Source organism: Passer montanus, unplaced genomic scaffold (genome assembly GCF_014805655.1).
Source record: "Passer montanus isolate IOZ18808 unplaced genomic scaffold, ASM1480565v1 scaffold136, whole genome shotgun sequence".
Taxonomy (NCBI): domain Eukaryota; kingdom Metazoa; phylum Chordata; class Aves; order Passeriformes; family Passeridae; genus Passer; species Passer montanus.
This window is the reverse complement of record NW_024360497.1, coordinates 744,499-767,981: the sequence shown is the minus strand read 5'-3', so window position 1 is coordinate 767,981 and position 23,483 is coordinate 744,499. Positions and strand designations below refer to the sequence as shown.

Below are 23,483 nucleotides of genomic sequence, written 5' to 3'. Positions count from 1 at the left end.
TGGGACCCTCAACACAAGAAAGATGCGGAGCTGCTGGAGCAACTCCAGAGGATGCCATGGAGATGATGCTCCAAGGGCTGGAGCCCCTCTGCTCTGGGGATAGGCTGAGAGGTGGGAATGTTCAACCTGGAAAAGAGAAGGCTCCAGGAAGATCTTAGAGGTTAGTGAGGTGCTTGCACAGGTTGCCCAGAGCAGCTGTGGCTGCCCCATCCCTGGAAGTGTCCAAGGCTGGACAAGGCTGATCCAAGGTTGGACAGGGCTTGGATCAGCCTGGTCTAGTGCAAGGTGCTCCTGCCCAGGACAGGGGTGGGACTGGATGAGCTTTAAGGTCCTTTCAACCCAAACCATTCTGTGACTCTGTGATGACACATAGAGAGAACCCAACATCCCTGACTGGGGGGTACAAACAGATCTTGCACTGAGTTTCAAGGCACCAACAATCCTTCCTAAGCCCCAGAGCCCAGCATCCCTGTGCTGAGCCATGGCAGAATTTCCATGATGCTCCAAATCACTTGATCTGCATCATTTTGCATCATTTTCTCCAAGGCAACCTGTGCCCTTCCTGGCTCTGGCCCGTCCCAGTGCTCCAGATGGGGCTCAGGTGTAGCACAAGGTGTGAGGAGCTGAGAGGTCCCATCCCGGGGATAATTTTGGGAACTGGTTAGCAAAGGTGATACCTTGGTGTTCCTGAACATGGTGGTGCCTGTTCATGGTGCAGGCAGGTGGCAGAGCAGGCAGGAGGAATGCAGAACCTCCCCAGGGCTGTCTGTGGAGGCAGCCATCCCATCCCCATGGGGCCAGGGTCAGGCCCAGCAGGATGGGGCCTCTCAGCACCAGCTCTGGCACCAAGGGGTGAGCCTCAGCTCATCTGCTGTGGGCAAAGATGCTGCAGCACTGGGATGGGATGAGCTGTCAGTGGGAGACAGCACATCCCAGCTGAGGGTAGAGTGGGGAATGGGGAGGAGGCACTGCAGCCTTCCTGCCTGCCTGCCTGCCATCCTCTCCAGGGATATGGGCATGGAACATCTCCCTTCAGCGGTCTGAGCTGCAGAACCATCCCAGTCAAGGTCCACAGGATGAGGCAGGAACTGGAGCACATCCCTGGGTGGGATGGGCTGTTTGCTCAGCCCTGTCCCTCCTTCCTGCCACCCTCTCTGCTCTGTTCTGTCCCACACTCCTCCCACCTGGCTGCCCCTGTCCCACAGCCCTCTCCTTGCTGGCTCAGCACTGCTGAGCTCGCTGCTGCCACAGGTCCAGGCTGACACCGGGCAGCAGCAGCAGGCACAGCACAGGGTGGGCTTCCAAAATGCCTGGGTGCCACCTCTCTCTGACATGACCCAGCACAGTTCTGCTGGTTCCCAGAGCATCCCTCAGCCCTTCACATTGGCTGCTGGGCCTTGGGGAGGGAAAGGGTTTTGGGGGAGGATTGAGGAGCACAGAGAATCATCTGTGGTTGTGCATGCATAGGATATGGGAGGCAGGAGACACATCTGGACAGCACTCACACCTCTAATCAGCCATCTGAGCTCAGTTCTCCTGCAAATCATTAAATTATTTTGTTTGGAAAAGCCCTTTAGAATCATTGAGTCCAACTGTTAACCCAGCACTGCCAAGGCCACCATGGACTTATGTCCCCAGGTGCCACATCCACGAAATTTTTGAACACTTCCCAGAGATGATGACTCCACCACTGCCCTGGGCAGCCTGTGCCAGTGCCTGAGCACCCTTTCCATGAAGAGCTTTCCCTAATATCCTATCTAAACCTCCCCTGGTGCATCTTGAGGCCATTTCCTCTCATTCTGCCACGTTACCTGGGAGAAGAGCCTGACCCCCACCTGGCTGCACCCTCCTCTCAGGGAGTTGTAGAGAGTGAGGTCCCCCCCTGAGCCTCCTTTATTGCAGGCTGAGCCACTCAGCTTCCTCAGCTGCTTCTGGGGCTCCAGCCCCTTCCCTAGCTCCGTTTCCTTCCCTGGATACATCCAGCCCCTCAATGTCTTTCTTGTCACAAGGGGCCCAAATGGACACAGCCCTTGAGGTGCCTCACCAGTGCCCAGCACAGAGGACAGTCACTGCCCTGGTCCTGCTGCCACACCATGGCTGGTACAGGCCAGGTGCCCCTGGTGCATCTTGAGGCCATTTCCTCTCATTCTGCCACGTTACCTGGGAGAAGAGCCTGACCCCCACCTGGCTGCACCCTCCTCTCAGGGAGTTGTAGAGAGTGAGGTCCCCCCCTGAGCCTCCTTTATTGCAGGCTGAGCCACTCAGCTTCCTCAGCTGCTTCTGGGGCTCCAGCCCCTTCCCTAGCTCCGTTTCCTTCCCTGGATACATCCAGCCCCTCAATGTCTTTCTTGTCACAAGGGGCCCAAATGGCACAGACCCTGAGGTGCCTCAGCAGTGCCCAGCACAGAGGACAGTCACTGCCCTGGTCCTGCTGCCACACCATGGCTGGTACAGGCCAGGTGTCATTGGCCTCTTGCCCACCTGGGCACACCTGGCTCATGTTCAGCTGCTGTCGAGCAGCACCCCCAGGGCCTTTTCCGTGCATCCCTGAGGCTCTGAGTGGCTGGTGGTGGAGGAGAGGGGCCTCCCACCAGCAGGTGGCAGCTTGGTGGCATCAGGCTGGACACACGGGGAGAAGTGGGTGCACTGTCACCTGGAGGTGTAATGGTCACCCATGCTCCACTCAGGGCTCTGGGATGACACCATTAAGAGCCCTGACCCAGACACATCCCGAGGACACCTTCCTACATCCAACATCCCTGCACCAGCCCAGAGCAATGGGGACCACCACGCTTTTGTCCGTGCAGGGACGCATCCTAAAGATGCACCGGCAGCAGCAGTTCTGGGGCCAACACAGGCTTCTTGTTCCTTGAGGGCCATGTGGGGGTTGGATGCTGAAGCAGGGGGATTCGGGCACTGTCAGAGGGCAGGAGGAGGGGCACAAGCTCTGTGCGGGGTGTGTGGGGAGCACGGGGGAGAGCTCTGACAGCTGTCACACCCCTGCCACGCCAGTTCCTCCCACTAATGCCTGTGTCACCGGCACATTACAAGGCAATTAGCTCCCGTTTGACAGCCAGCGAGACAGATGATGAGCTGCCCTTGATCAGCCTTAAACAAAGCTTTGTGCCTTGCACAGCCGGAGATCCAAAAGCCCCAGTGGAACCTATTCCTCTAATTGCCAGGCGTGCAGTGACAGCCGCGCCCGCTCCCAGCGCCACAAAGGGCTCCCCAGCCCCGGCTCCTGCTTATTAGAGGCAGCTCTGGGAATTACTTGTTTAATAGACTGCTTGCAATGCAGAGCAGACTATTTGATGTCCAGGGGAAACAGGAAAGCAGAGGTGAGCAAGCAAATACAGCAAGGAAAACTCACACCAAGCCAGTTCTGCTCAAGCTCTCCTCTTTGTGCCATCTGGTAACACCACTCCTGCTCACAGCATCCTGCTCTGGGATTCAGCAGCCTGTTCCTGAAAAGCTCAGGTGTCCAGCTCCTTATCCTGTGTCCAGGGAGGCCAGGGCTGCACGTACCTTGTGCCCTCCATATACCAGAACTTATCCAAGCCCAGGCTGGGCAGGAGAGCACTACATGGGAGAGATACTCCTAAAGGTCAGGACAGAACAACTGCCTTCTGTCTCCCACCTGCTTCCTGTCTTCTTTGTATTGCTTTTGTTTCCCTGTTTATGACTAAATTAAAGAGCTGGCTTCCGGGCCCATGGCTGTGCTAGGGAAGGCACACAGTCCCCTGGCATTGATGCTCTTGCAGGGGCTGCAGGGCTATGCTTAGGAGGAAGGACAAAGTGCACCACCGAGGGCTGGCTCACTGTGGGACGAGTTTCCACGGCTTCTGGGAAAGTCGTGTATCTTCCTCCTCCTTCTCCTCCTCTGTGTGCCGTGATCCCGGGCTCTGTGTAGGCAGGAGATTTCTGTTGCACTCCTCTTGGCTGTCATGGCCTTCTCTCCTGTGTGGGGAAGCAGCAGCGATGGGAAGGCACGGGGAGCTCACACCAGGCTGGGAGCCATCACTCAGCCAGGGGCGAAGCACCACTGCGGCCCCTCGCTAATCCCGTCGGCCTCAGCCGACCCCAAACGGCCTTTGGGAGGGACTGCTATCACTCCCTTCAGATTTTCTCCTTCTTTTTGACCTAGATTTCACGTTCCAGAAATAGCTTTCTCTGACATACAAGCAGGAAAGGGATTAGAGGGAGAGCGTGTGTGTGTGTATATATGTGTGCTAGGGAAAGAATTCTGCTGCATGCTCCATCAGTGTTTGCAGAGGAGAAAAGGGCACGCACACACGTTCTGTGATGTATTCATGTGTCTGTGGGACAAAAAGAAATTCATGACAGCTGTTTCTGTCCACATTTTCCCATTCATTTTTCACCTCTGATCTTTCCAATGTTATTACGGAAACTCCACCACCGCCCTGTGCCCAGCCAGCGCTCCCTTTTCCCCCAGAAGACGTGCCATGGCCACAGCCCCGCTCTCGGCTCCACCCCCAAACCCAAACCATCCCTGTCTTTATGTGCCTGGTGCTCTTTGCTGCCAGGTTTCAGCACTCCCACAGGCAGCACTCGGGCTGTGAGCTTGCTGCCTGCTGCAGGCACATGGCTGGCACACAGAACCAGCTGCAGTGGGCTTGAGCCCACAGAAATGCCCAGGTCCCCAGGAAGGGGAGAGCTGCAGCCACACTGTGGGATGCTGTGCTGGCACAGACACTGGAGGTGAACACAGCTCCAAGGTCCTGGCCCTGCCTTCTCCCAGCAGGGACCATCTACAAAGGAGTAGAAACAAAGGCAGCTGCCAGCATTTCCCTTTGCTGACATGGTCAGAAAGACAAGTCCTTCTTGTTGCTTGCTTTTATCAGCTTTGATAGCAGGAAAGGGAGTTGGTGCTGTCCTCGTGGGAGAGGAGAAGCCAAAGCACCAAGGGGTGCCTGAGCTCACTCAGAGCCTCTGGGAGGGCAGCACCAGGAGTCCGTGCACAGTGCTGTGCCCTGCCCGGGAGGAGAGCTGGCTGGAGGGCATGTGCCAGGTACACAGACTCCTGAGGTCTGTCCTCAGGCAAGGGGCCTGGTGGCATCCCCACGTGCTGGCCATCCTTGTGACCCAGGTGAGCACAGAGCTGCCCTGACATCAGACAGTCACAAGTGCCCCTTTGTGTCCCCTGTTTTGGTGATGCTCAGCCTCTCTGCAGCTCCCCATGGCCACAGGGCTTGTGCCGTCACTGGGGAAGTCCCCGCAGCAACCAAGGACAGCCTTAGCTGAGACAGACACACTTGTGTCAGGAGAGCAGGGCTGGGTGGGGTTGAGTGAGGCTCTGCAAACAGCCTGGAGCATTTTCAGGATGTCAGACAGTGCAGGCAAATGAGGGTTTCTTTGTACATACGTCTTGGTTTGGGTTGCTTTTCTTCTCCCAGGTACACAGACTCCTGAGGTCTGTCCTCAGGCAAGGGGCCTGGTGGTATCCCCACGTGCTGGCCATCCTTGTGACCCAGGTGAGCACAGAGCTGCCCTGACATCAGACAGTCACAAGTGTCCCTTTGTGTCCCCTCTTTTGGTGATGCTCAGCCCCTCTGCAGCTCCCCATGGCCACAGGGCTTGTGCCGTCACTGGGGAAGTCCCCGCAGCAACCAAGGACAGCCTTAGCTGAGACAGACACACTTGTGTCAGGAGAGCAGGGCTGGGTGGGGTTGAGTGAGGCTCTGCAAACAGCCTGGAGCATTTTCAGGATGTCAGACAGTGCAGGCAAAGTAGGGTTTCTTTGTGTGTGTCTTGGTTTGGGTTGCTTTTCTTCTTCACGATTTCCCATTATCTTTTCCATCTCCCTAGCCATGACCTGGGTATTTCTTAGGGTTCAGGAAGACACTGGCAGTTCAGAGCTATCTGGGAGACCCTGAACTGAAAACAAGTTTCCTTTTTTCCTTGGTAGGCAGCAGAGTGGGGAGGCCCTAGGCTGAGGGGTCCCAAGGCTCAGGGCTGACTCTGTGACCAAATTCTCCTTCAGCCCCATTGTGCTGCTGCTTCCAAGAGCGGAAGCAGCAAATCCGCAGCGATTCTGTTGCTGAGTGCCGAGGGCGGCGGCGGCTCGGTCCTGCCTGCGGAGCCGGCAGCCCTTGAGCTCAGCGCGCTGTTTCCCACGGCGCTTTGATCGCTCCTCGCTGCAGAGCAGCCCTTCTCCAGGTGCTGGGAGCCCAGCGAGCCATCAATAAATCCCAGCACCGAGGAGTGATGGTAGCAGCGAGGGGCCGGGGCAGCACACGTTCTGCTGGCAGGAGCCTCGCGGAGCACCGGGGCTCGCACGGCCACGGCCACGGCCCTGCCCGGGGCGCGGCACCACCGGTGCCCGCTGCCCGTCTCGGTCAGACGCCACACGCAGAGCTGACCCCAGCCCCGGCCCAGGGGAGCCTTGTGCTCATCAGCTCCATGTGTCAGCACAGGATCTGAGGGATAGAGCTGAATGCCCCTGCAGCACTCAGCGTGGCTGTGCCCGGGGCGCAGCCCCGGGGGGCTCTGCCCAACAGGTTCTTCCCGCAGCCTGCACGCTGTGCCAGCCCTGCTCCCCTCCACGCCTCTATCCTCCATCAGCCCTGCTCTGGCAGCCCTAGGGGAGGCACAAAGCACAGCCCCAACACACCGCCCGCACCCTCTGAGCCTCCTCTCCCCATGCCCAGCGGGGCACAACTCCACCAGCAAATCTGGGACCGGGGGAAAACACCCACAAAGGAAACCTCCTCGTCCCACTTGTTCACTTTCCATGTATTTCCCTCTGCACCGGAGGGTTCCTCTGGGCGATGCTGCAGGAGGTGCGTGGCGGCAGCGCTGCGACCCTGCACCCGCTGCCCACGGGGGTCCCACCGCGCCCGCTCCGCGGCTGGAGGGGGACAACGGGACGGCTCTTTCAGCCAAACCCGCGTTTGCGCCTGGGTGGGACCGCGGCCGCCCTGGGGAAGATGTCACCGCGGCTGCCGCGACAAGGAGACAAAGCTCCCGCGTGGGGTGGGAGCGGCGCCCGCTTTGTTCGGCAGCTCTCGGCTCCCCCCGCGGCAGCTGGGGCAGCGGCCGCCGCGGCCCGAGTGCCCTGTCGGTAGTGCGGGGGTCCCGAGGGCCGCCCCGCGTGTCCGGCGGGGCGGAGGGACCCGCGGGGTCGGCGGCGGATCCGCGCGTCTCCTCCCTTCTCCAGCGGCGGCCGCACGAGCAGCCGGAGCGGCCCCGGACCGCGAGCGGCCCCGCCGGCGGCTCGTCCTCCTCTTCCTCCCCTCCGCGGGACTCAGGCCGGGCCGAGCGCCCTCGCCCCGCGCCCCCCCCGTCTCTCCGGTCCCCTCCGCCCCTCTTTGTGTCTCCCATGGCTTTGTGTCTGGAGCTCCTCAGGCAATGTGAGTGACCGCGCGAGCGGGGCGCCGAGCCGGGCCCTGCATGGCTGCGGGCGGGGGTGCCGCCCCCTCCCTCCCTCCTTCCCTCGCTGCTGCCGCTGCTCCGCCGCTTGCCGGGCCCGCCGCCCCTTCCGCTTCCCACGCGCGTCCCGGGCCTCCGTGGGAGCGCCGGGGCCGCCCCGCTCGGCTCCGGGCTGGGCTGGGCTCTGGGGGCCGCTCCATCCTCCTCCTCGTCCCCCGCATGTCGCCTGCGCCGCGGGGAGCCGGGCCGGGCGGGGTGGGCGCTGCCCGCTGCCAGCCCCGCTCTGTCAGCCTCCGGGGGCCGCGCGGGGTCAGCCCGGTGCCCGGCCCGGTGCTCCAGGCCCTTACGGAGTCTCTGGGCGCCGCAGGGAGGGAAGCGGCCCTTCACGAAATGGGTTCCAGCCGGGGGACACGGGCCCTTTCTTTGGAGAGGCGTCCTCCCCTGGAGAAGAAAAGGGAATTGTCTGGGCGAGGCACGGAGCTGAAGGCTGACATTTTGCAGCGCAGCGAGCTGGCACCTCCCGGCCGGAGCTGGCTCTGAAAAGTCTCTTTTTTTAGCCTGGGAGAACAGGTCCTGGCTGAAGGTACCTGGTGTGGCAGCCCAGCCTCGAGCCCGCCCTGTGCAGGAGTTGAGGCTGAACCCCTCGGGATTTAATCGCAGGTGCAGCCCGGCTTTAGTGTGCCTTGCAGGATGGTGAGGATGTTACGGTTGGTTGTGAGCAGTCAGTAGATGTAGCTTTTAATTTCTACTCCAGTCTTGGTTGAGAGGCTCAAAAAGGAGGATTGTTTGCAGGATGCTGATGGTAGGGCTAATATTACTTATTCTGCAAAGACCTTGACCCCAGGGTGTGCAGGAAATGTCTTTGAGATGAGAATGGAATTAGGACCTCTGAATCTTAGGCTGTAGCTTGTCACTTGGGGGAGGAAGAGAAGAAAAGGGAGGAAAAAAAAACTCCACAGCATGTGGCATTGAATCCTAAAATAAATTCCAATCATGTGGGATGATAACAAGCCAGATTGCCAAGTCGTGTAAGTTGGCAGACTTGATTCCAGAGGGTCCAAATTACTTTGCTGGTAATTGCTCTTCCAACAGGCATTTGGTGCTATGAAGTTACATGTTCTTGAAGGCGTGGAGAAAATTGTAACTATTGGTCAAATTCAGTCTGTTTGGCTTTCAGATAAGTATTGTTGTGTGTCTGCACCCACGTACTTGGAGGAGGGTTATCTGCAGAATTTATCTGTTGTTGGCAGGTGTGGAAAACCTAAAACCTCATCTTTAAGGTGCAAATGCCAAACTGCCACATGCTAATTTTGCATCTAGCTTGCTACTTCGTCCCACTTCTGTGGTGGCAGTGTAACTTTGGGGTGCAGCTGAGGGCCCCAGGATCTGGAGAAGTGCTGGAGTGTAACTATTGTGCACTGTGCCAGCCTGGAAAGGACAGGGAGACCCTGGGCAGCGAAGGTGATCATGGAAGAACTTGGTTTCTGTGAAATGCGGGTTGTCTGTCTGTAGAGTGCAGTGGGATCTGGCAAAGCACAGTGTGCCGGGAGCCCCACAGGTCTGTGTGGAGATGTAGCCGGTGTCCCAGCACATGCTGCCAGCTTGTTTTGCTCACAGCCCTGTGTGTCAGTGGTTGGGTGCTTGATCTGTGTGCGCGGTGTGGGTTTGTGGACACTTCTGACTGCTCAGCTCAAGGTTATTCTGCTGCTCCAGCCTGATGCACAGGAGACCCGCTGCTCTGTGAGCGTGTTCCTGGCTGTGTGTGCTGCCAGAGCAAGAGAACTTTGAAAACTTTTCATGGGTAACTAATGACAGCTTGGCGTTTACAAACAGCTGTGTGTCAGTTCTTGTCTCCTGTATGGATTTTCTTGTTGTTTGAGCCCAGACTGGGGTGGTCTGGAGTGAGCTAGTCACTGGACTGTGTGAAAGTCACTGTGGCACTTTAATTTTTCTCATAACCCACTTCACGCACACCTGCAGAGGGGAGCCTGCAGAGCTGGGTACAGCAGGGCCTGGTTGTGCCTCCTCAGCTGATACTCTTGCTCTGTGCAACCTGCACAACAGCCTCAAATATTTTTTAATGGATTGAGGAGACATAATTGGATTCAGAGCAGTGCAAGTTACAGGGACATATGTGAGTTGGAAGGATTAAGGCTGTGCAGGCGGGTGGCCTTGTTCAAGAAAAATCCCCTGTAATTTCTGCAGTGAAAAGTTGTCAGTGTGTTTTCTATCAGAGCAGATTTAAAAGGGAGGGGAGCAGTGCTAAGTATGATTGCTGTTTGCTGTGAAAGGCGATTAGAGTTCAGGCGTTGAATAAAGTTCTGTGAGGGCTGGAGCTGGGAATGGTGCATTTGGATCTCGCCAGAAGTGCTCATGGAAAAAGGAGTTTCTTTCCCTTTTCTCCTAGTCTCCCACCTGGAGAGAAGTGGGGTGCAGTATGACACCAGGGTTTAACATAAGCTTCCTTTAAACAGGCAAAAGTTAAACTATTTGCAGATGAGCCAGTTTAGGAGAGGAGAAAATATTCAGAAATTCTGTCCACTTCACTTTGTCTTGCAGAATTAATTAATTAATTGCTGGCCCTTTGGTGCAGATCAGTGCATTAAGTACCAACTTTCTGTCCCCTGGAGAAGCAAGAGGAAACTTCTTCTCTGCCAGGGTCTGGCTGGTGTATGCAAAAGGCATCATTGCAAAAGTATTTGTGATTGTCACTGAAAACTGTGAGGTGAGTGCTCAGATCTATCTGCCCACATGAGTCTGGTCTCTAATTAAATGGGCAGCATTAGGTGGGGCAGTCCCAGTGTTTACATAGCCCCATGTGGGCTGCTGGTCTGCAGTCACAGAAGGTGACAAGCATTGCTGGGGGACTTAATGGTCCCCCAGGACTGGAGACTGCTCCATTTCTGTAGAGGACAGGGCTGTGGGTTGTGCACTGCCAAGCTTCTTCCAGAATTTCTGTACATCTAGGAAGACATCTGAGTTCTGATTCTCTCCTGCTTCCCGCCTCCTTAGTGTTGTAGTGTGAATTGCCAGTAAAGATAGAGGGGCACATGCACCTGCTGGGACACAGGCAGTGTGCTTGGTGCCTGCACAGGTGCTGCAGCATCACCTGAGCAGACAGTGCATGCAGAACTGGGTTATCGCCTCTGCTCTGCAGGGTCTAGGGGGGTGAAGTTTCTCTGGGAACACCAAGAACATGAAACCAGTCTCTAAGGGGTCTCACCCGAGCCAGGCTGTAGCTTGGTGCATCAGACAGCAGTACTTGAAAAGGATACAGTGAGTGTGCATAAGTTTTAAACCTTAGCACTAGTATTTACATCAAGGGTGTGTTGACAGTCAGTCTTGTGTATCCCATTTACTGCTCTTCATTAAAACATCCAGGTTTCACTGCAGTGAAAATCTTTTCACTGCGGTGGAATCTTTTCTGAACCTAGTTTCAAGAGATCAAAGCTTAAGCTGCTGTTTTGTCTCTCCAGTTTGAAGTTTGACCAAGAAACTTGAGTGGTGAATGTTTCAAAGGTAAATTCTTACCTGTGGTGCTGGTCTGTCAGAGCTGGAATTAAAGTGGAGATCAGAGGTTGCTTATGCCTTTCTGCTGATGCGCTGTCATCGTGCAAGGTGATGTTTGATGAAAGCTGAAAGCTATTTAGGAGTTCATAAAAGGGAATTTATTACAAGTTGTTTTCATAAGATTAGTCAAACTTCTAAGTATTATTTGTCTTGTTTTGTTTCTATTCTGGGAGTGGTTGAGATCTACCTGAACAGGGCCCAGCCAGGCATCTGCTGTGTGCAGGAGGGATCTCCAAGCCTAAACTTCATACCCAGAGTAGGCATATCTAGAGCTGCATTGAATTACAAGTTAAAATTGGGCAGTTAAAGCATGGATACTGCATCCCTCTTAGGCTTACACATAAGCCAGGTACCTGTATCTGAAGCCGGAGAAGGTGTCCCAAAGGCTGCTGTGGAATTGTCCCCGAGGGATGCCTGGACCCTGCTGCAGGCCCTCGCTGAGAGCTGTGTCCATGCTTGGCTGCCAGCCTGGTCAGGGCTGCTCCCTGGAGAACAGCGTGTGCAGGACAGGTCGTGGGCCTGCCAGGGCTCTCGGGTCACTGGAGTGGCTGCTTTGTTGGGAGCCCTCCTTTTCCTTGTTTGAACCCTGAGGCTTTTCAGTCCCTCAGCGTGCCCCAGACACGGGGTTACACCATTTCTGTGCAGGAACTCTTCCAGGCTTTGGTGCGCTCTGTTGAGCAGCTGCCAGTGCTGCCAGTCTGAGCTGCCACTCCAGCAGCAGAACCAAACTGGGAATTCTGGCCTCTCAGCACTGCTGCTCTGAGCACAGCAAGCTCCCTGGCAGTGCAGGACTGCTGTAATGCTCAGCCTTGTACTGCCTGGGCTGGTGCTTTCCTGGGGAGAAGGGGGCTTTGGGGAGATGGATACTGGTGGAATGGAGCTGGAAAACTTCTCCCAGTGCCTGAAATGGTGTTTAGTCTGATCCCTTGGAAGTGTAAGGGTGTTGGACAGTGCTTGCACCTCCTGAGCTCCTGGTTCTGGACAAAGCAGCTACTTTATTTCCAAAGTATTGGGTTTTAGTGATGCTTGGGTTTGCAGCGTGCCGAGTGCCAGGCCTTGAGCAAGGAATCCTGGATGCTGGGAAGCAGAGCCCTGCTCACCAGCAGCCTGTTGCCTTGGCCACGGTGCTGCTGCTGTTGGCCTTTGTTCTTGGCACAGGTTCAGTGTCAGCGTTGCTGTCACCCTGCAATCTCCTTGCTGCTGCTCGACCAGCAGTGTGGTGCCACACATTAACTTTTATCACTGCTCCTTTGAGGGCCCTGTTGGAGATGAGTGCTGCAGAGCACCCAGGTGCTGAGAGGATGCTGCCAGAGCAGCCCTCCAGGCCCCGCTCCTCGCAGGAGCTGTTCTCACACGAGTCAAGCACTGAACCAGGCTGGCTGGGGAATGCTTTGGGGAGGGCACACAAAAGGCCTGATGGAGCTGTGGCTGCTGTCGCCGTGCCCAGGTGGCTGCTGCTGTGACTGCTGCTCGCTGTCACAGCCGTGTGAGGGTGTGCTGAACACACAGCTCTGAGAGCCACACGTTCCCTCTGCCCCACCGGGGCCCTGTGTGCCCCCCGGCCAGAAGGGATCCCTGCATTTTGGGTATTCATCTCTGGGATGCTTTAATTCCTCTTTGTAGTGCATCCAGGACTGATGAAATGTGCAGGCTTAAGAGATAAAAGGAGGAATGTCTTGAGTGGCATCCTCAGGGCAGCAGGGCAGGGGCCAAGGACCAGCCTCTGCTCCCAGGCAACCAGCAATAGGATGAGAGTACACTATCCTTAAGCTGTATGGGTTGGACATTAGGAGGAATTTCTTCACGGAAAGGGTGTCAGGCACTGACCCGGGGACACGGTGGAGTCCCCAAACCTGGAGGTGTCCAGGGAAGGACTGGATGTGGCACTCAGTGCTCTGGGCCGGTGACAAGGTGAGGAGAGGTCACAGATCAGACTCGGTGGTCTCAGAGATGTCTCCCAGCCCAGGTGATTCAGTGACAGCGGGAGGCGGCTGGGCCTCGGGAGCCGTGAGCTGGGAGATGCCCAGTGCCTGCTTGCAGGATGGGCCCAGAGCGGATTTCCCGCGGGTGCACAAACGGCACGGGAGCGCTGTGCTGCTCCGGGCGCTGTAGGGCGAGGCGGGCCGGGCCGGGGCTGAGGGGCTGCCCGGGACAGCGGGGCCGGGCCGGCTCCGACCGCCGCTCCCGCAGCGCCCTGTGCCGTGTCAGTGTGCAGGGACACAGCCCCAGGCTGTCACCCCCTTGTCCAGGGACGGGAATGGGGCACCCTGAAGGGGCCCAGCCCGGGGAGAAGGCGGCTCAGGGGGCTCAGCCGGGGTTTGGTTGACAGGATGATGTTCAGTCACAGCCGGACCCAGCCTCAGAGGTCTTTTCCAGCCTCATTGATTCTGTGCCACAGTGTGCTGTCCAAGGAGGACGGCGGCACTGTGCTTTCCCCGTGCCGGCCGTGCTCAGTCCCAGAGACGGCAGTGCCCGGCTGGCACTCGGCAGTGCCCGGCTGGCACTCGGCAGTGCCCGGCGCGGGGCTGGGTGCCCCGAGCTCGCTGTGGCACAGCAAAGCACAGCCCGGGCTAGGGAGGCTGCCTGCATGGAGCAGAACCAGGCCAGCCATCGCTGCTGGTGGCAGCAGTAACTTTGAAGCACTGTTTGCCTGCTCCTGGCAGCGCTATTTGTGCGCTTACCTCTGATTTTCTTTTTAAATCTTTTTTTTTTAACGGCTCTGAATATCTTGGGTGTTGAGGGAGGCAGCTCTAAAAATAACTTTAGAGGCTGGTTATTTCCAAAGCCATTTTTTTCTGCCTCTGCCTGTTTCTTTCCCTTCTGTAGCTGATGGCTTTTTCTACTGCTGCAAGGCATGGTTCACATAGAAAATCATGTTTTCTGCTCTGTGCTAGTTCTTGCTCTGTTAGCAAACATGCTCTGGGTGTGGGTGATGGTGTGTGCAGGCAGCAGGTGCATGTGATTGCAGATCTAGGTGCAGGAGCTGGTAAAGCAGGAGCACAGGCTGCAGAATGTACTAAAGCACAAACACAAACCTTTTGAAGGGTCTCCACCGTTTGGAAATTGGAGCCATTCAGGTGCAGCTCTGCAGAAGCTGTGTGCCAAAAGGTGTCTCGTTCTTGCACCAGCTGTGTTCAGAGGTGACAGTCTTGAAGAAGTCCCATTTCTCAGGTGTGTGCCACAGAAGGGCTCATTTTTAATGGTGAATCCCAGCAAGAACCCCAGTCACTGTTAACTCGAGTTCTGCTGCTGCGTGTGAAATAACCTCACCTGACAGATGCAGGGGCTGGTACAAGGGTTATGTACAAAGACTCTCATTTTGGGATTAGGACCAAAAAATGCTTCTGCAGAGGTTGTTGGAGGCACCTGTTAAATCTAATTTATCCTAATTCTTACGGTGTGATGCTTTTCAGCATCTTTTTTCTTTCTGAGGCGACTCAGTTTTGGGCAGCTGTGCCTCTTATCACAGAGCAACTGCCAAGCAGATTGCTGCCCTGCCTCCACATGCCATGAGTGTGCCAGTACCAGGGATCTGTGTGCTCTGCCTGCCCTGGCAGCACTGCATGCCTCGCTTTCCCACAGAATTGCAGGAGAGGAGCACAACTGGGCAGCCCCAGGAGCTGTGGGAGGCAGCATTACCCGGGGAGGTTTAACCTTCAGTGTGCAGAGTTGCTGTGCTCCTATGGCTTTGTTGGCTGCTGCTCTCCTTGCTCCAGGTGCCCTGACTTTGTGCTGTGCCTCACACCTTCAAGCTTCCTTTCTTGGGAAGTTTGTGCTCAGCTTGTTACCGCCTGCTGCAGCTTTTAGGCTGGATTGAGAAAAGAAAAATCTGGTGAGTGTACGGCATGTCCGTGGTGTTTAATGGGCTGAATGCATGGCCACAGTGGCGGTGCCTCAGGCTGAGAACCTGACTGTGGAAACTCCAAGCAGCTCTGGGGAATTCCCAGAGCTGTGTTGCTTCTGGCCTCTTTGGAGCATTGGAGCAGCTGCCTCATCTGTGGGAATGCAGCAAGTGCTTCCCGATCAACCTGCGCCGTAGGATGGGAAGTGCAGATCAGCTGGAGTCAGACTTGGCACTGTCATGGTGCTGCTGGCTCTGGCTGAGATGGCTCCTGTGTGCCTCTCAGTTGGAGGTTGCAAACAAATCAGAACAGATATTTAGAGGGTCCAGATTTTGTTCATGTCATCCATTCCAAACCCCGGGTGTGCTTCATCCCTGAGGGTGGAGCCTTAGCTGGCGTGAGTCACTGTGCATTGGCGGCCTGGGGTTGGATTCTTTTGTATGTGCCCCCGCACACACGTGTGTGCTAATTGTGGAGGCTGAAAGGCACCTCAGCTTGGGTGCTCTGCTCGAGCTCAAGAGCTGAGCAGCCTCCGGAGCGTGTGATCAGGCTCCAGTGGAGAGGAAAGCTCAGCACGAGGGGAGATGAAAAGCGATCTCTTGGATCCAGGCTGTGCTCAGCATTCTGTAGACCTGGGAATGCAGCTAGTGGTATCATGAGTTTGCTGGTCTAGAAGGGATTTTACATATAGAAATGGTTTGGGGCTCACCTAGCAAGCTAAAAGCAAGCTTTTCGTTGTTACAACCGTGTCTTTCTTATAACGGCTTCTCTTATTTCTGCTAATTACTATGGTTCCAGCCACAAAAGAGCTTTCTTGTTCTAATTGGCCTCCTCCTGTTTCAATTCAGTTGTGTTGCTGTGTCACCATGGAGACAGTGTGATGTCACGAGATGTGGCATCACTGAAAAGTGGCTGGGAGGCAGTAGCTCATGTTCCCCCTCACCCCATCCACCCCAGTAATCAATAGCTGAAGCAGAACAGCTCAATAGGCTTCAGGGGAGATACGGAGCTTTGAAATGAGCCTGAATTACAGCTCTGATTTTAGGGCTGTTACCAGAGTGGTGGTGGCAGAAAAGATCTCATATACCCCCCTTCTCAAAACTGTCTCCATTTCCTCGTGTGTCATTGAGCTCACCTAAATTAATGCCAGGAAGCCCCAGATGTCCAGCAGTTGCTGTGCTGTGGGCCCTGTTGTCAAATGCTTGTGGTGCCAAAAACCCAGGCACCCACTGGGTCACATCCTGGGCATAGTGCTGCTGGGCTGGGGGACACTACACCGAGCTGTGTCAGCTCTGACATCAGTCAGAAAAGCTGCTGTTTCACCAGGATGTGACTTGGAAGAGCTTTTTTGGGGGCTTCCTGCCTTTCCAGCACTCCTGAGACAGCTGTCTCCTCTGTGGAAAGCACCCAGTGGGGTGAGCTGGGTTATGAGACCAGGAGAGCCAGCACGGTCTGTGTGGGCTCAGCAGAGGCAGGGATTTAGCAGAGAACTGGCCTTATTTCTACTGTGGCTTAGTTCTACTCTGCCAAAACCATGGGAACTTCCTGTTTCCTGAAATACCATGATTTGTCACCAAAACACTGTGAGGATGTATAGTCTTCTGTACAGTCTTTGCTGTGCATTTGTCTTCAGCTTTATTTTGTTTTAATTGTTTTGTAAGGAGTCTAGTTGAGAGCATGGCACAGTGTACTCGATCCTCTGCCTTGAGCTGTAATAGCCTACTCAAATATTAACTAACTTCCTCCTGATTAATGGGAGGCAGGGTGGTGTCAGTGCCTGGCCTGGCAAGCAGGGAGCTGATGCTTTCCAGTTATTTCTTGTTTTTGATAGAGGGCTTTGTCATACCTATCACAGAAGCTTGTAATGTTTGATATTGGGGGATGGACGAGCAGATTTCCTGTTTGTGGGGTGTGTCTGGGTGAGATTGGGGTGCTGCGTGCTGGTCCCACTGCTCAGCAGGGACCTGTGCATGGCACCTGCACAGTTTGGCTGGGCTGCTCCGGGTTGTCGTCTCTCAGGGTTGACACTTCCTTGGCAAGTGTATCAGCTCCCTTGAGCTTTGCTTGCTTTAAGCAACCTTGTATTCAGGCAAAAAGGACAAAACTTCGCATAATGTGGAAGCTCAAACAAGCTGACTTTTTCAGTGTGAGAGAAATTTTTGGCTGTTTTTCTAAAAAGATCAGAACTGTTTTCCAGCGGTTCTGCTGACACTCATCCTTTTTTTTTTTCCAAATTTTTCTTCTGGGTTGCTGGGTATTTGGGATGAAAGGCTACAACAGCTCTTAGCATGAAGACAAAGGTTTTTTTCACCTTGTCTGTTCCCTTGAAACATTTAATATGCATCCTGTTTAGGGGGGAAATGACTCAAAGGCCAGTTGCATTTGAATCAATTAATTTATAGTGCTGATGTTCTTAAAGTAGCTCCTGTCTGGCTAAAGATGCTAAAATCTGCTTTTTAACCAGCATTGCTTAAAAAAACAGAGGGTAGGAGATGTTTTCTTTCTCTCCTGACACTGGTCACATCTGTCCTGGTGGCTGCAAGGCCATTCCAAGGCTACTTGACTCTGACTTCCAGCAGTCAGGTTGCTCTAGAGGAGAAAATAACTGCATGAAGGTCTGGGATTGATGCTGTGTATGGCTGCAGTGGGCAGACAGAGGCTGTTCAGGAAAGGAGGTAAAACCTCACCTACAAACTGTGCATGGTTTGTAGGTTTAGCTATATTGTAGCACGTTTTCCAATTTCAGTGTATGTAGAGAATTATATCCATGAGGGAGGGTGGTGAACTTTCCCTTAACACAGCAAAACAACTACTTCCCAAGTATTTGGAGATTTCCATGAAAGGCTGTGAGTAGGTTGCTTCCTGGAAGAGTAGGTTGCTTCTGTCCTTACTCATGGACTTGTCTAAACAGTTAACCTCATCAAATTCCTTTATTACATGAGCAAGCCACTGTGAAATTGTTTATTCTCTCAGAATAGGACTGTGTGGAGTTCCTTATCCCCCAAATTTGAGTCCTAGAGGATTAGCTGTTATCTGCTTTTCCTTGCAGGGCTGCACAGACCCCCCTGGGCTGCAGTGCAAGTGTTTTACCCTTGCAAATGCATTGGGTGATGTCCTTTCCCCTGTGCCAAACCCCTTCCCTCAGGACCTGCAGGTTCCTCAAACCCCTCAGGTGAGCTCAGTTGGCCTCTGAAAAAGGAAAAGAAGGAAAACCTGAGGTGCCAACCAAGACAGGCTGAGTGTTTGAGGATGGGAACAGAATCATAAAACCTAATATTCTGCAAATTAATGTGGTGTTCTGCTGAGTTCTCTGAACTTCAGACCTGTATTCAAACAACTTTTAAAATATCTCTTTGTAGAAGAAGGTCACCTACAGGGTGGTAAACAGTGTCCAGACTTAAAAGGGAAGAGTGAGTGGACACTGACAATGTTTAGAGAGTAACTGCAAAAATATGCAGGATAAAGGGAAATGGTGTTCTTGCCTGAAAGATAAAGTAGTGAAAATTGCTACAAGTCTCCCTGGGCATCTTCCCAACACTGAAGCTTCCTTCATTCTTGCAGCAGGAGCTGGTTCAGGGTTGTGACACCGAGTGCTTGTTCAGATTGCCAGTCAAGAGATTGCTTGTCTCCAGGTCCTGGCTTGCAGCAGGCATCAAATTGTTGTGTGTGATCTCTGATAAAGGCTGTGAAACCAGAGCTGCCTGATCCTGTTGCAGCCGTGGCCTTGTGTACTCATATACAGGTGATGGCTCCTGCAAGCATCACCCAGAGATGGAGGTTAACAAATACGGATTTGTGCTCAAAGCAAACAGAAGGAGAGGCTGCAGAGCTGGCAGATGAGTAGAAGAGTGAAGTTGCTGAATGTGTGGAAGCCTCAGGTTCCCATCTGGGCAAGCTGCCACACAGAGCAGGATTTTTCCCTTGGTGTCTTTTTTGCCTCTTAGTAACTGGTCAGTGAGAGGTAAAAGACAAGAGAGTCCTTCCTGCTGCTTTGGAGAGAAATGTGTTGCCTCTTTGCATTCTCTGTGCTTCTCTAAGGCCTCAGCAGAAGGAGGATAGCTCAGTGAGTCAAGGTACCTGTGCCTGAGCTCTTTATACTCCCTGAACTCTGTGTACTGATGTGGGGCGAGCCCAGAGTGGGTAAGGGTGACTCTTGGTTGCTTTCCAGTCTTAAAGATATCCTTGTCCAGCCAGTGACAAACTTCAGCCTGTGAATCACTTGTGTGTCAGTAATATTTGCATATTTTAGGCAGACTTGCTGCACTGTGTGTTGTGCAACACTGTGAGAAACTTTGGAGCTCGGAGGGAAGCACAGCTGGCAGTGCTGTCAGACACTCTGTGCTCCTGGTGCTGAAAGCTGAGCTGACAGTTTAACTCTCCTTGGGCTGACTGGTGCTTAATCCTCTTGGCAGGATTGCCAGAAACTTGGGAATGGCTGGTAAACTGGGAAGCCTGCACACCTGGCCACAGAGACAGGGCAGCCTGGGCTAGTGGAAGGTGTCCCTGCCTGTGGTGGGGGAGTGGGACTGGATGACCTTTAAGGTTCCTTCCAGCCAGATCTTTCTGGGATTCTGAGTAAACTCCAGAAGCCATAACCTATGCTTACCCTGTGCCCAGGTTTTCCAAGTCCTTTGAGGTTTTCCTGGAGAGGAAATGTGTGCAGGAGGAGGCTGGTCTGTGCTGGTTTGAGAATACCTGTGTGTGCTGTGCTGCACTGTGGGCACACCTGAGCGCAGCTGTTCTGCACATTCTCTCTGTGTACTTGGCTTCAGGTTACCAGCTGATTTCTTTATTTGAAGGAGTGGTGGCTGCTGTTCAATTGGCCTCCTGTGCTGAGGTTCTCTGAGCCATCCATCTGTATCACAGCTGATTCCTGCCAGCCCTGGCCCTGCTCTTGGACCATGGTACTTATGGCTGCCTAGAATTGGAGCTGGCCTTGTGTAACACATCGAGGTCCAGTGCACAGGCTTGGAAGGCTGCCAGTGGAGTTCTCTTGCTGGGAAGCACTGACTGCAGTTCTGAACTCTTGGTTGCTGTTTTCCTCCATCTCTAAGTGGGGAAGGTCAGAGCTGGGGTTTTGGAGTAGCTACAGTCAGAATTGTAGGAAGGAAACAGTCCAGCAGAGAGCTGCTGAAGGGGGAACTCTGCATGTTCTGCAGCGCAACTTGTACATATGGGAACTCTGGTCTCTGCACAGGTACTACATGTTCCAGTAACTAAAAACTGAAGGTAGAACTCCTTTTTCCTCTTGCAGATGAGATTTATTAATAAACTTCTTAGCTGACTTTATGGTGAACTCTCACTGATAAGACAAGCAGGTGAATTTCATTAGTAAGGAGTTTCTGACTGGGAGGTCTGATTTTTCTAGTATTGATAAGCACAGTGCTTAACACCTCTGAACTGCTTCCTGGTATCCTGTTAGGCACCAAGACATGAAAATCTGGGCCTGTGTTCTCACATGGGAAATGACTCTTCAAGGGCTGTGATTCCAGCTCTGCACCTGCTCCTCTGAGTGCAGATGCTTTACGGTGCGTGCTGGTGTTGTGGCTGTTTCTGGGCTTGAGGGGCAGCAGGTGCTTGTTGCTCCCCTTGGTGGGAGCACAGAGATCCTCACAGTACTTACTGGCTGGAAGGGGAGCAGGGATGGGTCATCTTAATGGAGGGAAACCTACACTTAGTAGTGGTTTGGGAATTACTGAGGTGTGCTCTCTCTCAAGAGTTCTAGGTTGAGCCTTTTTGTTTGCTCAGTTTGTCTTCTTATTCCCTGGTACCTTCAGGGAGCCAGCAGGTCAACATCCCTCATCCAGGGGGATGCCAGTGGGACATGGCAGGACAAAGTCTGACTGAAACCTGCCACAGCCAGACTGAGAGCTTTCACACTGCAGAAGCAATTATTGTTCCTTGGCATTGCTCTTTGCACTTTATGGCTCTTACACCTAACAGTAACTAAGGATTGTTCTGACCCTTACAGAGAGTATACAGTGTATGGGGAAATCTAAATGTCAAATAACTTGAGGGTTTTGAAACTCCTGGCATCTGGTGTGCAAGAACCAAAGCCTAAAGCACAGTGGCTCATTTTGGCAGGGGCTGCTGAATTAAACCATAAAGCTGTTCTCTGCTTAGATTCCTGAGAGCATTATTCCTCTGATAACAGCCTGGATAAGGAAGTGCAGGATCATTTGCTCAGGGGAACCCCTCTCTAGCTTTAGGAAGTGCTGTTGTGCCTTCCTCTGTTCAGAGTGCTACAAGTATCGAGGAGGTGGGGCACAGGTGTCCTGGGATGGAACTGAAGGAAGGAAAGGCAGCCTGCAAAGGCAAGGCTTCCAGCGATCATGTGCATTCATACCCTGTCAAAATTTCACCTAAATCATGTTTGTGCTACAAAATCACGGCGGAAGTGAGCAAAGAGAAAGCTCAGACTGAAATCCGTAAGACAAATCCCAGAGTGCTTTTAGTTTAGAAGGGAGTACTCAGCCTCCCAGTCCATTCTTGACCACTCCCTGAAATGCTGTGTGCATATCTCTGCCTGCAGAACTGCCGTGCACTGGTGCTCCTCTGGGAACTTTACCAGCTTAGCAAAAACTCCCAGCAGAGTTGTATCGAGATGTTTCCTTCAGCACTGCCATAGCACTGAACTCTGTCCCTGAATTCTGAACAGGGAGCACTTCTGAAACACTCCAACTGAACGGTCCTGGGGGAGACACTGTTGTGCCAGGCACGTGTCCTGTGCCAGACAGCAGCCTGAGAGGGTGTGCTGGATTTGGGATGTCATCCTGGCTTTCGGGACAGCTGGTACTTAACTGACACAGTACTGATGTTGTAAATTGGAGCATGCTTGGTTGGGTTCCAGACCTAGAGAAACCAAGAGTGACCTGGATCTTCTGTCCTTCATGAGTGGAATGTTAACAGAGCTCAGACCTGAGCCCCCATGGCCCCGCAGTGGGGAGGGGCTGTGTGTCCATCTGGCACCTGGGCATGGGCAGTGGTGCTCAGCACTGAGGGGACTCGGGTGCAGCAGGGTGGGAGAGGCCCTGGCTGTGCGGCTCTGCTGCTGTCCCTGTGGCTGTGACACTGGTGTGGCAGTGCAGAGTGCCAGCACAGTTTTACGTGCTGTATCCTGCCACCTTTTCCCATCTTTCCTTTGAGCTCAGCAGTTCTGACTCCGTGTCCATGGATGCCATCACAGGAGTGCTGGCTGTGTTACCTTGTGCAGAACACCTGTGTTGGTACTGGAGCCCTGCCAGCACTGCCTGCCTGCTGGGAGCTGCCAGGGCAGACACATCCTCCTGCAGCCAGGACGCTGTGCTGGCACCAGTGTGGTGGCCTGCTGTGGCCGAGGTGACTCACTGCTGTTACACCCTCTCCCCACGGATAAGGCATTCCTGCTGCAGGGAGAAGGAGGCCAGCTTCCACCAGGCTCTAGAGCAGCTGAGTCAGAGGTCTTGTCAATTAATGTAATTAGCAATTAGCTAAGGAAATACCTCCTGTAACTGTCTCCTCCACTGTGTCTGCAAGTGGCCATAGTAGGAGGGGACAGTTGTGTGGTACCCAAGGGAGGTGGCACCTCACAGATTCTCCCAGGCGTGTTGCAGCAAAGCTGCTGACATTGCAGTCCATGGAAATTTCCTGATGGAGATGATGCAAACTGCTGTAAGCTTGCAGTGAAATAACCCTGCAAGTGCTCTGCTGCTCCCTCCAAGCCTACTCATGTCCATGTTCCCACAATTAGATAACTGGCCACGCATCTGTTTACAAAGCAGTATCCAAAATAATGGGTTGCTGTTCTGTATCCTCAGCTGGGCTGTGTGCTAGAGACTAGAATTGAAAGGCTTGCTAAAATGGGGTTGTTGTGGGGTTTTTTTGGGTTGTTTTTTTTTTTTTTTCCTGTGGCTTCTTTAATGCAAAGCTGTCTTCCCCATCTCAAGCCTTGGGCTTGTAGGTATACAGCTTGTCTGCTGTCATCTCATAGGCATCCTGTGTCTGCTGCATGTCTGGGACAGGAATAGAAACACCCCTGAGAAGAGCATTCACTGGTGTGATGGTGCTGCTGGGGGCACCAGCCATAGCATCTGGAGAATGCCCACTGTGGGAAGGGCTGGCAAAGCTGCCCTGCCTCCCTGAAAGGCCACAAGAGGCTAATCCCAGAGCAGCTGGCACGTCCAGTGGGTTTGGGATGCTCCTGGAGCAGGTGGAGCCCCACCCCGCAGCAGAGTGGGGGCCCCGTGGGGCAGTGGCTGCTGGGCAGCAGGGCTTTGGGCCCCACACGTTTCTGGGGTGCACCAGCCCCCTCAGACTGGGGTCCAGGATCTGCCAGCTCTTCACCAGCTCTGTGCCATTGGAAACAAGAGAAGTCAGATGTGAAAATTAATGCTGTTATTCATTGATGTCCCACCTCTTTGCCTCCTGCATTTTACCATTCATTTATCTTCAAAAGCATTTGTGGCTGTTTTTGGCCTTGGAAAGGTTGTTGATTAAAGGACTTTTTTTCACTTGCTATCATATAGTGACAGAGCTGAGAGCAGACTTTTTTAGGTGTATTGAGGAGGACAGTTATTCCTGCAGTGTGAGCTCCAGGTCTTCAGTAGCCTGGGCTGCAATGAGAGTTTAAGCCCTTTCTCTTTCCAGCACTGGGCTGGACTTCTCCCTGCTGGATCAGTCTCTTGCTGACAGCAAGTTCACAGT

At 53.9% G+C, this 23,483-nt stretch overlaps 1 protein-coding gene across 9 annotated transcripts in view; it reads left to right on the top strand.

Moving 5' to 3' along the window:
* Positions 1–23,483, top strand: part of DLGAP4 (DLG associated protein 4) — a 120,141-nt gene that overhangs the window by 74,794 nt on the left and 21,864 nt on the right. Inside the window, exon 1 of one of the 9 annotated variants that reach the window (XM_039699610.1) lies at positions 6,737–7,370. The exons of 7 other annotated variants lie outside the window; for them this stretch is intronic. In XM_039699610.1, the coding sequence (XP_039555544.1) occupies positions 6,752–7,370 (619 nt within the window). In that variant the 5' untranslated portion in view covers positions 6,737–6,751. Of the gene's footprint in view, positions 1–6,736; positions 7,371–23,483 lie in introns of those variants that run through there. One more of the 9 variants, XM_039699612.1, reaches the window with a different exon arrangement.